At 40.7% G+C, this 17,425-nt stretch overlaps 1 protein-coding gene across 1 annotated transcript; it reads right to left on the bottom strand.

The window, feature by feature from the left end:
- Positions 1 to 785: 785 nt before the first annotated feature.
- On the bottom strand, positions 786 to 16,864 carry LOC130217620 (zinc finger protein 239-like). Its single transcript, XM_056449763.1, has 2 exons — positions 16,688 to 16,864; positions 786 to 2,494 (listed from the first exon to the last, which is right to left on the bottom strand). Exon 2 carries the CDS (start codon positions 2,487 to 2,489, stop codon positions 1,359 to 1,361), a length of 1,131 nt encoding a protein of 376 aa, XP_056305738.1. The 5' UTR covers positions 2,490 to 2,494; positions 16,688 to 16,864; the 3' UTR covers positions 786 to 1,358.
- Positions 16,865 to 17,425: the final 561 nt, after the last annotated feature.

Below are 17,425 nucleotides of genomic sequence, written 5' to 3'. Positions count from 1 at the left end.
TGTTTGCCCCTGTGTTGACCGTTGCTTGCCTGACCATTCTCTTGTAATAAACCTGTATGTGGATCTGCAATGACCTGGAAATGAAATAAAGGAATATTTGTAACACAAAGTATTTGAATTTGTTTACTACTGTCGCTCACAAGGTTAAACCACATCATATAAAATGGCATACAATAGTAAATGCATTGTACTGAGTGGGCTTCATTTCTGTGTCTGACTCAGGCTCAAACTGATACGGCTTCACTGACATTATTTACAGACAGCATGCAAGAGAGAGGCATGATGTTTCCTGGTGACGTGGAGCCGCCAATCACAACACATTCAAGAGTTCACACTTAGCTGATGATTGATTATAAAGCTTGTTTGGCATGCTATCTGAGGAGAGAGGCCTGAGCTCATAAGATCCTCGAGCACAGGGTCCCTCCCGTTTGCAGGGCAAGAGGGTAGTTTGAGCTCAGGTGGTTCTCGAGAACCCCAACGCCACCCCAACCCCCTCATTTAGAGCTGATGACAGATTATAAATTGCTATATAGAGATATATAACTGGTTAAGAGCTCGACTATAATGCTGATTTAGATAAACTTCACTTAGGTTAGCTGACTAATCAGAGCTCGTTGAGGGGGGGCCTTATAGACAGAACCAGGAAATATGATAGTCGTTTTCATGTTAGTTCAGTAGCTGTATAAAATGAAGTGAACAATAAACATGAACAAATAACATGATTTTTTACAAATGAATCACAAACACACATTGTTTTGCACCTCATAAACAATCAAACCTTTATAAAACACTGTGGACCACCCCTTTAAGGTTTCAGAAAGTGGTAAGAGCGTCAAAGGTCGCTCTGGCCACCCTGGTGACAATGCTGTCTGCCTTCAGCTCTTATTATCAAATACATTTAACTACGGAAAATCTAGTTGCATGTGGTCTGGCTTTGCTCCACTTTTCCAATATGTGTCCATATGTCTGAAATATCCTGAAGCAGCAATACTGTTTTGTATTGTCACATGAGATTCCTGCTTTTTTAAAGAAAAAAAAATCTATATAACATTAATGCACATCAGTAATTTCCCAGTAACTTTTTAAATGCATGTTCCTGTAAGAAAACATTGCAAATAATTGGAAATCTGACAACCGCAATAATCAAACCCTTGGGAATAACTGTGGTCCGAACCAAAGTTCACAGTGACTTTGTTCTCTGAACTCTTCTCAAGTGGTGGACTTCTACATTCTGATTGGTTGCCGCCGAACCGCATCATAGCTTATTACCATAAAGTTGACTTGATTTCAACTCTTCTTGACGCCCACACCGGCCAAGACGTGCCGCGCTGCTCCTTGCCGCTTATCGCCGCTGGCTCTCATTGACTTCCAGCTACTTTAACGGTCTCGCCGCTTTCGGTGTGAACGTACAGTTTCTCTCTGGTGTGAATCCTCTCATGTATTTTCAGCCCTCCTAACTGTCTGAATCTCCTGTCGCACTGTGAACACTTGTAAGGTTTCTCTCCAGTGTGAATCCTCTCATGTTGTCTCAGATTTCCTAAATCACTGAATCTCCTGTCGCAGTGTGAACACATGTAAGGTTTCTCTCCAGTGTGAACCCTTTCATGTTGTCTCAGATTTCCTGAATCACTGAATCTCTTGTCACAGTGTGAACACTTGTACGGTTTCTCTCCAGTGTGAACCCTCGCATGTATTTTCATTTGTGCAAACTGACTGAATCTCTTATTGCACAGTGAACAACTGTACGGTTTCTCTCCAGTGTGAACCCTCACATGTTGTCTCAGATGTCCTGAACCACTAAATCTCTTATCACAGTGTGAACACTTGTAAGGTTTCTCTCCTGTGTGAACCCTCGCATGTATTTTCATATGTTCAAACTGACTGAATCTCTTATTGCACAGTGAACAAATGTAAGGTTTCTCTCCAGTGTGAATTCTCTCATGCATTTTCAAATTTCCAGCTGTACAAAAGGTCTTCTCACACTCAAAGCACCTGTACTCTCCCACACCGGTGTGGATCTTCTGATGATTTCTTAAACTACGTTGATGTTTGAAACTCTTCCCACACACAGAGCATGAATAAAGCTTCTCCTTTGTATGAACTCTAAGATGGCTCTTTAGATCTGAAACCCTCAAAAATGTTTTGCAGCACTGATCACATTTGTGTGTTTTCTCTCCAGTGTGGATCAACATGTGTTTATTAAAGTTTGATGAGTCTCTGAAACTCTTCCCGCACTGAGTGCATATGAATGGTTTCTCTCCAGTGTGGATCCTCATGTGTTTCCTGAGACTGTGTTTGTGTGCCAGACTCTTCCCACACTGAGTACATATGAATGGTTTTTCTCCAGTGTGGACCCTCATGTGACGCTGGAGACTGTGTTTCTTTGTCAGACTTATTCCACACTGAGGGCAGGTGACACATTTTTTGTCTTTTCTCTTCAGTGAGTCAGTTTTTTCACTCATTTTCTCATGACGGTGTGTGTCCTCCATCAGGCCTGAAATAAAAAAAGACTGCCTTTTAAATGACATAACAACACGCTGACATAATAATAATAATATATTTTATAAGGGTCCATCCAGTCCACTGGTAGATGAAGGTTCACTGCATGTTCTGCCTTTTCAGTGGACAATGCCGTTTTCAGGGTATATACAGGGATCATGTAGTGAAATTCATTACCTTTTAAGACCTTTTTTAACACTGTTTCCATAGATTTCAATAACTCATCGTCACTTTAGGTTTCAACTAGTAACATTGGTGACATTTGAACGTACTGTATATTTACTAAATACTGATTGTAATATTACAAGCACAACTAAAGAGTCTTAGCTTTTGAAAACTCCTTGTGAATGCAATATAAGTCAGAATAATGGGAACGAGGAGTAATAGATTTAAACGACTACCTCCTATGAAGGTTGTAACAGTTAAATAATGTTACTATTATTATTTTCTGATTTGTTTATTTTTTTGCATTGTGTATTGTTTGGCATGTTAAAATCAGTATGTTGACATGTTGTAATATTGCTTTCAACCTCCGGGGGAAGCTAGGTTTATTTGCACCCTTATAAAGAGCCACTTACCATAGAGTAAGAATGAGTGTTTAGTAGAGTGTACACCGCATGTATCACTTTCGCTGCCGGCCTTCGCATTTTGTCCAATGTTGAGAACTGTTGCAGTTATTGCTCAATTGTAAGTATATGTGACTTTATTTGATCTGTTGTTTTAGGCAGTTACGCATGTTGCGATGTTGTGAACCCAGTGTGGGCCCACTATGAGGCGTGGGAGGCCTGATCACCACAATAACCCCCCCCCCAAAAAAAACCCAGTGGCAAAAATCCAAACACAATGGCCTGACCCGGAAGTGTAAAAAAAGGTGGTATTTATTTACAATAATATGGAGGATAAATGTCCAGTGCAAAATATATATCAAATCAACAAATCAAATATAAAGACGAATATATAACACAAAAACAAACCAAAGAAAAAAAAAAGTCAAACGTAACCACGGTATACAAGTATCCACTCACTCAGAAAATTGCTCACAGCTCTGCCACAGCACGCTCGCTCGCCAAGTAAACTGACCCCGCGCTAGAGTCTGGTGTCCACCTTCATACGCCAGACTCCGCATATTAACAGGATAAACAATGCTGGATGTACCCACAGACAACACAAATTATACGGTCAGATGTTCAGCGCGCGAACCACCATGGCGCGGCTTCTGATGTAATAAGTGCGTGCCAGCCTTGCACTGAAGTCCGAACCCCCCTCTAGACAAACAAACAAAAACACGAAGACTGTGTGTGTGTGCGCGTGTAAGTGTATGCTTCGTGTGAGACTGAAGGGGAGAGATTAACTGTGGAGGTGTGATTGTATGCCTGTGATATGATGCGTGCACTCATCAATATAACCGCTGACGGAGGAGGAAGGAATGAAGGTAAGTGGTGTGGGCGTGTATGTATGTGTGTGTGTGTGTGCCGGTGCGGCCGTCAGAGATGGAGGGGAGAAGTCTCACTTCTCCACATTATCCTCCCCCTCTCCAAGCTGCGTACTGTCCGGAAACCTGGACAAGAAGTCGGCTAACAAATTTTTCCTCCCAGGGCAAAGACTTATCTTGAACTGGAAAGGTTGTAATGTCAGGTACCACCGGGTCACTCTGGCGTTAGTATCTTTCATGGAGTTTATCCAGGTAAGTGCTCGATGGTCTGTTTCCAAGTCAAACTCCCGCCCCAGGAGGTAGTAGCAGAGGGATTCCAAGGACAATTTAATTGCAAGACACCCCTTCTCTATGGTAGAGTATTGCGTCTCCCTGGGCAACAGCTTCCTACTCAGAAATACCACAGGGTGCTCTTGTCCAGCTGGTCATTGGGCTAGTACCGCTCCAATCCCTCTATCCGATGCATCCACTCGCACCATAAATCTCTGAGAGAAATCAGGGCTCTTTAACACAGGATGTGTACATAGCCTCTCCTTCAAAGTAGTCCATGCCTGTTCACAGGCATCAGTCCAAACGACTGGATTCTTCATCCGTTTAGCGAGCAAGTCTGTTAGAGATGCTGCTGTCGTTGCGCAGTCGGGGATAAAACATCGGTACCATCCATCAATCCTAGGAAGGAACGTACCTCCTTTTTGGTCCTAGGTTTTTGGCTTCTCCGAATCTCTTCTACCTTGTCCACCTGTGGTCTGAGTCCACCATTGCCCAGTCTGTACCCCACGTAGTTGGTTTCCTTCTGTCCCCACTTGCACTTAGTCACATTTAAGGACAGACCCGCTCCTTGAATTTTCTCCAGGGCCTGTTTTACGTGCTTCAGATGTTCCACCTACGTGTGACTGAATATCACCATGTCGTCTAGGTAAGCAGAGCAAAACTTTCACAGCCCTGGAGAACTCGGTCCATGAAGCGCTGGAATGTTGCAAGTGCCCCATGTAACCCAAACGGAAGTACCGTAAACTGATATAGGCTAAGAGGGGTTTTAAAGGCAGTGAGGGGTTTCGATGAAGGATGGAGGGGCACCTGCCAGTAACCTTTGCACAGATCTAGTGTGGTTATGTAGCGGGTCTGCCCTATTCTCTCCAGCAAGTCATCGATCCTCGGCATGGGGTAAGCATCGAACCTGGATTGAGCATTTAGTTTTCTGAAGTCAACACAGATCTTTAAAGATCCATCCTTTTTAGGGACGATGACTATGGGACTGCTCCACTCCGATGACGATGGTTCAATTACTCCAAGTTGCTTCGTGGTTTCTAGTTCCTCCTTCAGTGGCTTTAACAGTTTTTCAGGAGCATGATATGGTCGTTGTCTTGATGGTGTTGTATCTGTCAGGTGGATGGTGTGCTGGGTTACCTTCGTTCTTCCTGGCCTCTCCTGGAACAAAGATGGGTAAGCATTGAGTACCTCCTTTAACTCATGTTTCTTGTCCTCCAGGTGATCCAGCTTTAGCTCAGCAGCTTGTCACGGTGTAAAAATCTCCTCAGCATGATCGTCTTCATCCTCCTTCACCATCAATACTTTCTCTCCTTCCTTTGTCTCTTTCCACTCCTTCAGCAGGTTGATGTGGTAAACCTGTCAACTTTTCTTCTTCTCTGGATGGAGAATCTCATAAGTGACTGGCCCCATCTTCTTTGTCACTTCATATGGCCCCTGCCATTTCGCCAGAAGTTTGTTGGTGGACGTGGGTAAAAGCAGCAATACCTTTTGTCCTGGCTGGAACTGGCAAAGACGACTTCTTTGGTCATACTATGTCTTCTGCTTTGCTTGAGCCTCTTTAAGGTTTTAAACAGCCTACTCCCTGTAGGTTTCCAGCTTGTCTCTCATCTTTAGGATGAAGCTGATGCTGCTGCCGTCCTCCACTGCTCCAGAAGGTCTAGTCCACGCCTTCTTCAGAATATCCAGTGGTCGCTGGACTGGCCAGCCACACATCAATTTGAACGGTGAGAAACCTGTTGATGCTTGTGGTACCTCCTTGTATGTAAACAACAAAAATGGCAACCATTTGTCCCAGTCTCGTCCTGTATCTGATACAAACTTCCTCAACATGTTCTTCAATGTCACGTTGAAACACTTCACCAGCCCGTCTGTCTGAGGATGGTATGGTGTTGTATCAGTAATCAGTAATGATCTCGTCCGGGATTCCTACTCTGGAAAACAATGCAGTGAGAGCTTGAACAATTTTAGTGGTGGTGACTGTGCGAAGTGGGAATGCCTCCAGGTAACGAGTGGCGTAAACACAAATGACAAGAATGTAGCAATGTCCAGCACTAATTCTCTCCAGTGGTTCCACAAAATCCATGGCAATACGGTGGAAAGGGGTTGAAATAATGGGAAGTGGATGTAATGGTGCTTTGTCTCTATGACGAATCGCACTGGATGTCTGACAGATGTTGCATGTGTTGCAATGTGTCTGGACGTCAGTGTACATGGTTGGCTAATAGAAACGTGTACTGATAAGGGTGTATGTTTTCTAGAATGCCAAATGTCCTGCCCATGGAAGTGTGTGTGCAAGATGTAACACAAGGGGATGAACAGACATGGGTACAACCAAACGTATTACATCTCCTACTTGCACATATAAAACATCGTCAATGACAACAAATTGTTCATCATTCAAATTGATGTTATCAGGTTTTTCAGCTCTCACACACAGTTTTCTTAAAGAATCATAATTTTTCTGTAGTTTAGAAATGTTATCAGGAATCTTTCAGTTTTCTGCCTCTAAACCATTCATATTAGGTTTCTGACCTGGAGACCCTAGCCTTTTTAACAGTCTTTTCTGCTGATGCGTTTTCCTTTCGCCCTTGGTTGCACCCTGCAGCAGACTATCATTAAAGTCTAGCAGTGGCTGCAAACCAGCTTTTTTTTGGGCACGCAATACTACAGAAAACACATTTTCAATGTCATTTAAACCTCCATAGCCCTGCTTGGTAGACAAATAGCACAATTTGGGTGTAAAGGTAGGTGTAAAAAATTTGGGTGGTGGTAGGTAGGGTAGGTGGGGGTGATCTCTCCACTGTGGATACTCTACTGGGCGATGGCGCGTTCAGCTCTGCCGGCCGTATTGACTTACGGAGTCCCCACAGCTCACAAATAAACTGTTCCTCTCTTGTTACTCGCCATGCCCTCACTGGACTGAGTAGAAGACTCACTGGTGCTGGGACACTCCGTAGCTGCCTCTTGTCCACCAGATGACAGTCTAAGCCAAGCTGCGTCCTTCACCACTGATCGTAGACCCAGCCTCCTCCTCCTCATTCTCTTCCGGGTGGCCACCGCTTCTGACACCAACTGCGATGTTGTGAACCCAGTGTGGGCCCACTATGAGGCAAGAGGCCTGAGCACCACAATAATCCAGCCTCGCAATAATTGGCCAGCCTCGCACCGAAGTCCGAACCCCCCTAGACAAACAAACAAAAACACGAAGACAATGTGTGTGTGCGCGCGTAAGTGTATACTTCGTGTGAGACTGAAGGGGAGAGATGAACTGTGGAGGGGTGATTGTATGCCTGTGATATGATGCGTGCACTCATCAATATAACCGCTGACGGAGGAGGAAGGAATGAAGGTAAGTGGTGTGTGCGTGTATGTATATGTGTGTGTGTGTGCCGGTGCGGCCGTCAGAGACGGAGGGGAGTCTCACTTCTCCACACATGTCGATTTTGTTTGTTTGTTTTAGAAAGGACTGTTTGTATTTTGCTATCCTTATGCTTCTGTTTGCTTGCTGTTTTCACTTGGAGTTTAAGCAATACTAAGCTTATCCAACTTTTCGGGGAGCAACATCATCTCACTCAACAGAGGGCAACTTAACGTCTTTCCTATATGCATCAACGGTCGTTTCCTAACAAGTGACTGGACCACGAAAAGAAATTGCATCGCTCTCAAGTGCTCGTAACGATAAGTGGTCACTGACTTTATTCAAAAAGATTATTTAGATTCTGACTTACAAAATGTCTTGTTTTTTTTGTTGTAATTGATGTTTTTGGTTCGATGCTAAAACAACACATTGGGGTAAAATAAAAAGAGAGTTTAAATTGCTATAATTAGTTTCAAGAGTGTTTATTCAGTCAGCCAAATTTGTGTAGAGCCCCCCTCAGAGTCATACCGATTCAAGGAGAGGAGGTGTTGCAAAGTGATAGATTGTGTAACTTGTTTCATAAGCAAACAAGTATCTGTTTGGCCTACAGGAACTTAAGGGTGGTTGGAGGAGGTTATATCCTTTGTTATAAAAAAGTGCTTCACAGACAGCACTTTAGGTTAAGTTGCTTGAAGACCGATGGGTTAACATTGCTGCTGAGGAACTGTACTATTCACTGTCTTTAATAAAGTCTTTTGTACTATTTACTGTCTTTAATAAAGTCTTCTCCCCATAAGAACTTATGCTTACTTATTTTATGTAACAGAGTAATCTAAAACATTGGCGAGCCACCGGTGAACGGATAAGCCAAACACAGCTAAATCTAACAAAAGATTAATAAGAAAGAGAAATACAAATCAATAACTAGACTAGTAAACAAACACTTTATATGGGTCTTTTATCAAAATCTCTGAATTTTAAAAGACTTAAGTTTAGGTCCAGGACACACCAAGCTGACGCCAAACAACTAGCACCAACAAAACTGCTTGCAAATATTTGAGAAATGTAGGAAAATTACAATCAGAGCCGCCAGTCCAACGCCAATACTACACGCTGAATCAGGTCAACGAGCTCCAACAGAAGTGCTCTCGCTCAGCACAGTGGAGATTGCTTTAGTTATATAGTTTTAGTCGTTTGATATGCAGTGACACACAGTCAAATATTTTGACGAACAGATCCACAACTTTTGATGCTCATAAATTATAATAAAGTCCTCGTGCTGCAGGTATAAGCAGGCGCCATCAACAACAGCACATCTCTATTTGTTTTTTACTTCACGTCAAGCGATCTTTACATTGTTTGAATACGTTACTAAGCAACGCAAGACACTGAATTGCGGCGGTGCCACAGTGTGCGAGCCTCATAGAAAACGTTTACAATTGGGTCATGTCTAGGGTTGGGTACTGAAACCAGGTGCCATTATAGCACCGGCACCTTTGTAACCGGTATGTACCGGATCAAATGAGAATATGAATTTTGGAGCCTAATTTCGGTGCCATTGGTGCCGCGACAAGGACATAAGAAGCATCAAAGGGGTGCATTAAAGACACATAGGCATTGTGTCACACCATCTATAAACATTTAATTCTAAACAACTTTGAGGAATACTGACAGGCGATGTCACGCGATTGTTATTGTCGCTTAGGGAACGAACGCACGCAATGCAGGCAGTACAGCGCATTCAGCCTGGTTTTTGGTGAGCGAGAGTGATACTTCAGATCAACATGCATGAGCGCGTTCATCAAATTTGCTTAAACTAAGCATTCTAAAGCGTATTTTACAAGCAAGGATTTTACTACGAACTTGCGTTATCACTTAACAAGACACCACGCAAATGAATTAGCAGCACTGCGACCTTAACCGAAACCTCTTGATTCAAGGCAAACTACACTGAATGACATCATCAACAACTCAACTCGCGCAAAGAAGATACCAGAATCAGTTGTGCACTTCATTTGTAAAGATCTGTGGCTGGATAGTGTGGTAGAAAATGCCGGCTTCAGGCATAAGGTGAACACTATGGAGCCGCACTACCTGATCCCCACTTGCAGACACATAATAGACGTAGCAGTGCCCACAATTTATGTAGAGGTAAAGATATATGTCACAACATGGCTTGCCTCGGCAGAAAGAGTGACCCTGCAATGCCATCAATGTAGCTTCTGAGCGTGCACTGAAGCTCCCATCATTCACACGCTTACTTGGATGAGTGAGATGCATAGCCAGTTTTTTAGACGCAGCACTACAGCCAGCCACGTACTGCAGCAAAAACAAAAGCTACTACCACTGCCCGAACACAAACTTATGACTGACGTGGTTACGAGGTGGAACAGTACTTTTGACATGCTGCAGCGGTTTCTGGAGCAGCAGCCAGCTATTTGTGCAGCCTGAGAAAGACTGATAAGGACTTGTGCACATTCAGTGATTCAAACATAACATCTGCAGAAGAAATTGTCAGCACTCTGAAACCTATGAAGGTAGCTACGCTTGTCATATCAGAGGAGAGCACCGCAACCCTATCACTAGTGGAACCACTCCATGCCCAGATGGTCCATGATCTACAAGAGAGCCCCAGTGAGTCCACCATGATAAAAGAAATTAAATCTGCTATATGCTATATGCGTCCGAGACACTCGGGACAGTATACAGGAAGGATACTGGCCCGATCGGACCAGTGCTACCTTGTCACTAAAGTGTAATTTGGCTGCGACTCTTTGTCAATTGCGTGCAAATACAGGGTGCTTTTCACACCTGACGTTTGTTTCGAAACCTGTCTCGTTTGCCCAGTAAGCGCGGTTCATCTGGAATATGTGAATCCTGCAATCGAGCTCGGATCTACGCCAAAACAATCAGTCCGAGATCGCCTGAATGAGATAGTCTCGGCTAGATAGAGCGGATCAATTGTAGTGAGAAAACAAAACGAACCAGGCTTTATCAGTGTATTATGGTTGTGTAATAGCCATATATACGGCTATATGAAGAGAGAATGATGAGTAGGGCAGGATGTCATTTCTACCGGTAAATGTGCGTTTCGTGTCTAATACGAAAGTGAAAGCATGCTGAAATATCCCAGAGAGCTGTTTATCTGTTAGGAAAATTGACTGAAATTACCATAAGATAGTTTTTTTTTTACATTATTTTGTTCATTTCTGCACTGACACCTCGACAGCAAGACCAACATTGATCTGCTTCATGATCAGACAGCAGTCCCGCTGTTGTGCCGAGAAATGCACCCCTGCAGTAAAATGCACACACCCCCTTCATAGACTTTCAGTAGCATTCTCAGTCTACATATAAAAAAGAAACAAAGGCCATAATTGATTAAACTGTAGGCTAATGTGATTATTATGTTGATGGATCAAGCAAGAACAAGAAGTGTGCAAGAAGACATCCCATCCAAGAGACCCAGAGATTGTTTTACTTTAGCTGATCTACTTGGACAAACATGGTGCAGTAAGACCTTTACTGAGGAAAAACAACACATGCACTGGCAGAGGAGGAGATTAAAAAATACAAGGAAGCAGCACCCATGTCACTTACTGAAGCCAATCCACTGTACAGGAGGAAGCGGCACCAGAGCGAGTATTCACTCTTGTAACACCTTGCAAAATGATACCCATGTATCCCAGGCATGAGTGTCTCCTCAGAGAGAGTTTTCTCTTCCACAGAAGACATGATCACAGCACAGAGGAGTGCACTTAGCCCAAAACATGTCGATCAAATTCTGTTCCAGAGCAAAAATCTAAAGTAAGCCAGCTATTATATCCTGCTAGTTGTTGTTAACTACAGATGATTCTACAGTCACTCAGGAATGGTACATTTACAGTGTTTCCCCTACCATAATATTAGCGGGGCGCCCCGCCCTCGCAACGGCTTTCCCCGTCCCCCTTGAAGTCAAGTTAATTGTATTTTATATTTAGCACCACATCACAACTTCTTTTAATAAAAACCAGATAAATAGCCGTTTGAAATATCTTCTTTACACAACGGCATGTGATTTCTGTCTCTACATGGTCGCGTAATTACATATTTCTACTCTCTGAATCGCGCATGGTGGAGTTAACACAGCCACTCTCAGCTGTATGGGAATGAGAGTGCGCGCCACATCTGACAGGACCAAAGATGCACGTGCGCTCCCGTATATTATGCATAGCCTACAGCAGCTACAACACAGGTAAATGATGTGTGGGGCCGATCAATGTGTTCGCGTCACAGTGACAGCAGCTAAAAGATATACAGATGCAGTACGACTTGTTTACAGTGATGCTTTCTTTGTTGCAAGTGCAGCTATTGTATCTCCACTGTTTTGAGCTGATGTGACGCAGTCACCCCTATCTAGCGTCTCATCCAACCGTGTGACCTCTCCAGGAAGCTCTGCGAGTCTCCCGCAAATTTATACCAGCCCCGTGATCCCCCAAAATAAGTTAAAATACTCGGAAATCATGGCGACGAGAGTGAATGAACAGATCGCGAGAGGCACTGTAATAGCATTACATTTCTTCGGTTAAATTAATAGAGCAGGAAAGATATCGCTTGTGCAAATCCCTGAGAAAAGCAGAGTGATCTGCAGTCATTAGTTCGAAGCCAGCAAAATATTGGAATGGTCCTGCATGTATTTAGGCCTTTTCACATATAACAACGGAAAGTTCTGTGTTCACATTATTGCAAGTTCACTAAAAGCTGGCTGGAATTATTAGATAAATAAAACTTTATTTTTTAACATGAATATTTAATGATATAAATTCTTGTAATACACTCATTGCTATAAACAGTTGTTGATATACTAAATTTCCTTTTAGTAAAGAAGTATTAAATTTATAGGCGTGCATTTTACCTTCTTATGCATCAAATATACGCTCCAAACTTGATTGAGTCATGTTGAACTCTTCTTTCATCATTTGCAGTGTTTCCAAATTGCATTGTAATTTTTCAGAACAATTTTTATATCGGTGTCATATTATTTTCTGTGGTAGTTCATTCCGCTGTGGGAACCCCCAACACAATCTCACGGCAATTCGTAACTTTTTGATTTAGTGGCTAATTCGTATGAATTCGTACGATCTAATTCGTAAGATTTTGTATGATTTGCTCATCCCCCAATGACGGTTGGGTTTAGGGGTGGGGTTAGGTGCCACGCCTCCTTTTTAAAATCATACAATTTCGTACGACTGAATTCATACGAATTAGCCACTAAACTGACAAAACGTAAAATACTTATGTTTTCTCGTGAGATCAGACTGGAACCCCTGATAAACAAGGGACTAAGCCAGAGTAAATTTAATGGATCAATTATTTTCTGTAAAGCTGCTTCTGTTTAAGGTATTATATGCAGCATCCTTAATTTATTCTCTTAGGTAAGGCAAGATCTTCTCTTAAGGTTTATACTTGTAGGGAAAATGTGGTTAATCCATTATAAAGCGTGAAGCATTAGAATCAGTACTCGGTATCAGCCGATCACCATGACAAAGAATCAGTACTCTGTATCGGCTGCAAAAATCCTGATCGGAGCATCCCTAGCTTTGACCTAACTTGGCTGTCAGAGCAGCAATACTTCCTCTAGCTGTACAAGACTGATCATGGTAATTCAGTAAATACAAAGAAAAGAAAAAGAAGTATACTATAGTAAAGGTCAAGTATAAAAGTTTACTTTAATTAGTAAGTATACTAATATCAGTGTACTAGTAGTGTACTTGAAATGTTCTTCCAGAAGCCCATTAAGATACACTGCAGTGACAAAAGCTGCACACTTTGTGGATAAAAGAAATATATAAAAATACATTTTCATTTTTAGCTTGTACGGTTGTACAGTTCAAATGATTGTTAAGTTGTTTACTGCTGTCATTAAAAGAAACAAATTAACACCACCACACCCCCAATCCCCCCTCAGCTCCCCCTCCCAACATTGTAAACCTAGGGGAAACACTGATTTACTCACATTAGATACTTAATGTAATCATTTATTAGTTATTAAAATATTTTAGACACTGAAGTGAAGGATTCGGATTTCTGCCTTCCAATCCGTCTCAGCATGAATCAACGTTTATCCTATTCTCATCATCCTGTTTCTCATTATTTTTATTAAATATGAGTATTTGAGTATTTAAATGAGTATTCAACTTTGAAATGATTTTAACTAATGAATAGGTTACACACTGCTTTATTTAAGATGATTCAGCATCCTTGTTCTCTCTCTTTGACTGTCTATTTGAATTTTGTTTCCAGGAGACACACAAACCAGCTCATAGGTCATGGAGACCTCTCTCCCTCTCTAGAGTGGAATTACTGATCTTGAGGATGGGGAACAACTGTTTCTATTGTTATGATACTGTCTACAGTAATTTATCTAATTTAATTGTTAATTCTTTTTAAAGTGATTCTTTTTTAATGCTAGATAGACTGTGTGTGTAGTGAGAATATTGTAGCCGAATGTTGATTAAACCAGTTTTGAACTAGTTTGATAAGAAACAACCTTGAGTTTTCATACCAGATTGTCTCTTGCGTCTGTGTATACATCCATGGTTCAGCTTTTTATAGGTCGGAGATCAGCTCTTAATAGTTTAGGGTCGGCCTGACCCCAAGAACCATGCCACCATCCATATCTGGATTTAGATACAATCCTTCATTGACGCACAAATTTAGAATTGTCTATTTTTCCTTTAACTAATGAGAACTGTTTACCTGGATCTCACCTTTTCTGGACTTGTATCAAGAGTATAATTGCTGCACTGTTGTATTGTGAGCGGCCTAGGAACTCATTGCGAGTGTTAAAGCTGGCTTCTGCTGATGAAACTGAATCTATCTTCAGTAAACTTTATTTGAATCTCTGACTCCGGCTCTTCTTCATCTGGCAGACTGCTCATTCTTTGGGTTAAAACTATAAATAATCCGTACAGAAGTTTCTAATAGTTTACCGCATATTAGAGCATTGTGTTCCAGTTTAATGTTTACTTGATGCACTTGCATTTTTTGCCACTTACTATTTTAGTTTTATAAACTGTTTATTTCATTTATATATGACTTTAGTGGCATATAAATTTAGTTAAGTGTTTATAACAATATGCACTTAATACATTTCCGTGAGCTCTCTGTTCAATCGCACTGTGCAGTTCTGATGAATTGGAATGGATCGAAAATAAACTGGAAATTTAATTAGTCTGCTGACTTTATCAAGTAGTCAATCATCAATATAATGTGACAAACATACAAATACAAACTATTGCAATATATCGTGATATACTGTATCGTGACTCATGTATCGTGATATACTGTATCGTGACTCATGTATCGTGATATACTGTATCGTGATATACTGTATCGTGACTCATGTATCGTGATATACTGTATCGTGACTCATGTATCGTGATATACTGTATCGTGATATACTGTATCGTGACTCATGTATCGTGATATACTGTATCGTGACTCATGTATCGTGATATACTGTATCGTGACTCATGTATCGTGATATACTGTATCGTGACTCATGTATCGTGATATACTGTATCGTGATATACTGTATCGTGACTCATGTATCGTGATATACTGTATCGTGACTCATGTATCGTGATATATTGTATCGTGACTCATGTATCGTGACTCATGTATCGTGATATACTGTATCGTGACTCATGTATCGTGATATACTGTATCGTGACTCATGTATCGTGATACTGTATCGTGACTCATGTATCGTGATATACTGTATCGTAACTCATGTATCGTGATATACTGTATCGTGACTCATGTATCGTGATATACTGTATCGTGACTCATGTATCATATCGTGAGGCTCTTGCCAATACACAGCCCTGCTCAACACATCCATTGATAAAGACACTGATGTACTGAGACTGATTTTTCTCGGCCGACTGTGATTGTTTTACCCAGCAAATTGGTCGATTACATATTTTAGAATAATTTAGAATTTTTAAAAATAGGAAAAAATGAACAAATAATAAATGAAATGAAATTAAATGAGTATGTGACCGACTATTTCTGTCTGCTCTATCACAGGCTGAGGCAACAACTGCGCTTTCATTATGATCCATTCAGCAAGATTTGACTGATTTCATAAACTACACTGCACCCCAATATTCACAGATTAAATTAAGGCAAACTTTGGAAAACAACGTCTACACAGTATATTCATTTTGGACAATGAAATGAAATTAAAGACTTTAAAATGCATAAAACACTGATCAAACCTTGATTCTTGCTCAAAAAGATAAAATAAAACACAACGAGCTGCTGTCTATATATTTAGTGAATTACAGCTTGTTAATATGCAAATAAAGTTTACAGTACATTAATAAATAATTATTTTAGCTCATCAATTTTACAGCCTATTATTGTTTTTACACAAAACTAACATTTCATAGTTCAGTAATAGTTTACAATAACTTTAGTCCATTAATTCATGCATTTACTAATATTATAATGTCAATTACTTTAATGTGTTACCCATAACTCTAACTAACTACATAACTACACTTTTCTGCACAATTTCATGAAGTGAAAAATACTACAGTAATTTATAGTTAATAATACTATAGTGTTTTGAACCACACTATAAGTGTATTGTACAACTGTGTTACTGAATGTTGAAGCAGTAACTATGGTGAAATGATCAAATGCTCTGCTTACTGTAGTAAACATGAGTTTTTACTACAGTAAACTGTGGTGTGTTGTAATATAGTTGTTGAAAATGTAGTCCAGTGTTGGGTGTTTTGTATTTATACTACACTATTTACTATAAATGACTCCAGTATTTGTCCATGAGGGTGAAATTAGTGAACACAGCATTTGATTTGCCGATAATAAAGATCAGACAAATCCTGAAGTATAAGAATGTGTGAAAGTAAACAGGAATCATAACCTGTGCTTTTACCGCGAGAAGCTTTTACATCGAGAGCTTTAATAAAGAGGTTAGTGGCCAAAACCAAGCAAAAACAAAGCTGAAAACAGCGCGGGAACCGACACTGAAGAGGAACACAGCCGAGAGAAAAACACTTGAATATTGAGAAAGTAGGAATCTGAACTAATAAATAAGGAGAGAAACACAACGTTACCTGTTTACATATGAACACGTTAAAAGTCCGCTATTCCTGATCGCTTTCACAGAGGAATTGACAGTCAAGAGCCAGGATATAATGAATAAAGGCAGGAGTTGTGTCGTGTTCGCTAAATAATCTCTCTAGAGTTTATAAAAGCTGAAGTGTAGCCTCTTTGTTTCTTCTCATCTTCAACACGAGTTTAATGTTGCTTGTTCTGAGCTTTTACTCCAGCGCCTCCGCTATCAGTGTGCTGTGTACTACTGCCATCTAGAGGACAATCACAGCAACAGCGACTTACAGCGGTAACCGGGCTCCAGGAGGAAATCAGGTTTAGTCAAATTAATCATTTCAGAATCAATGTTAAGCAGACAATAAATAAATAAATAAATAAATAAATAACCACCAAACACACTCAATACAACTTCTTGTTTTAACTCAACTCATCATAGGACAAACAAACCAATGTAATTTACAGCAGACACCACACATGAAATAATACTATAGTAAATAGTGAGCGGAGTGAAACAGCAAGAATTTCTACTGCTCCGCACTCCAAGTGTTTTGTATCCGGCCCTCTCCACACTGTAGGCTAAACCAGGGGCATGCTAGACATAAAGCTCTACTGAGGCACATACCTTTCTCCCCCCCTTCCAAATAATAAAAATTTAATAAAATAAAATTATATAATATATATAAATTATGTATAATTATATATATTTAATTATAAATTATATATAAGTATAAATTATATAT

The sequence above is a fragment of the Danio aesculapii genome, chromosome 3 (assembly GCF_903798145.1).
Source record: "Danio aesculapii chromosome 3, fDanAes4.1, whole genome shotgun sequence".
NCBI lineage: Eukaryota > Metazoa > Chordata > Actinopteri > Cypriniformes > Danionidae > Danio > Danio aesculapii.
Note: the sequence above shows the minus strand (reverse complement) of the source record. Positions and strands in the feature narration are given on the sequence as shown.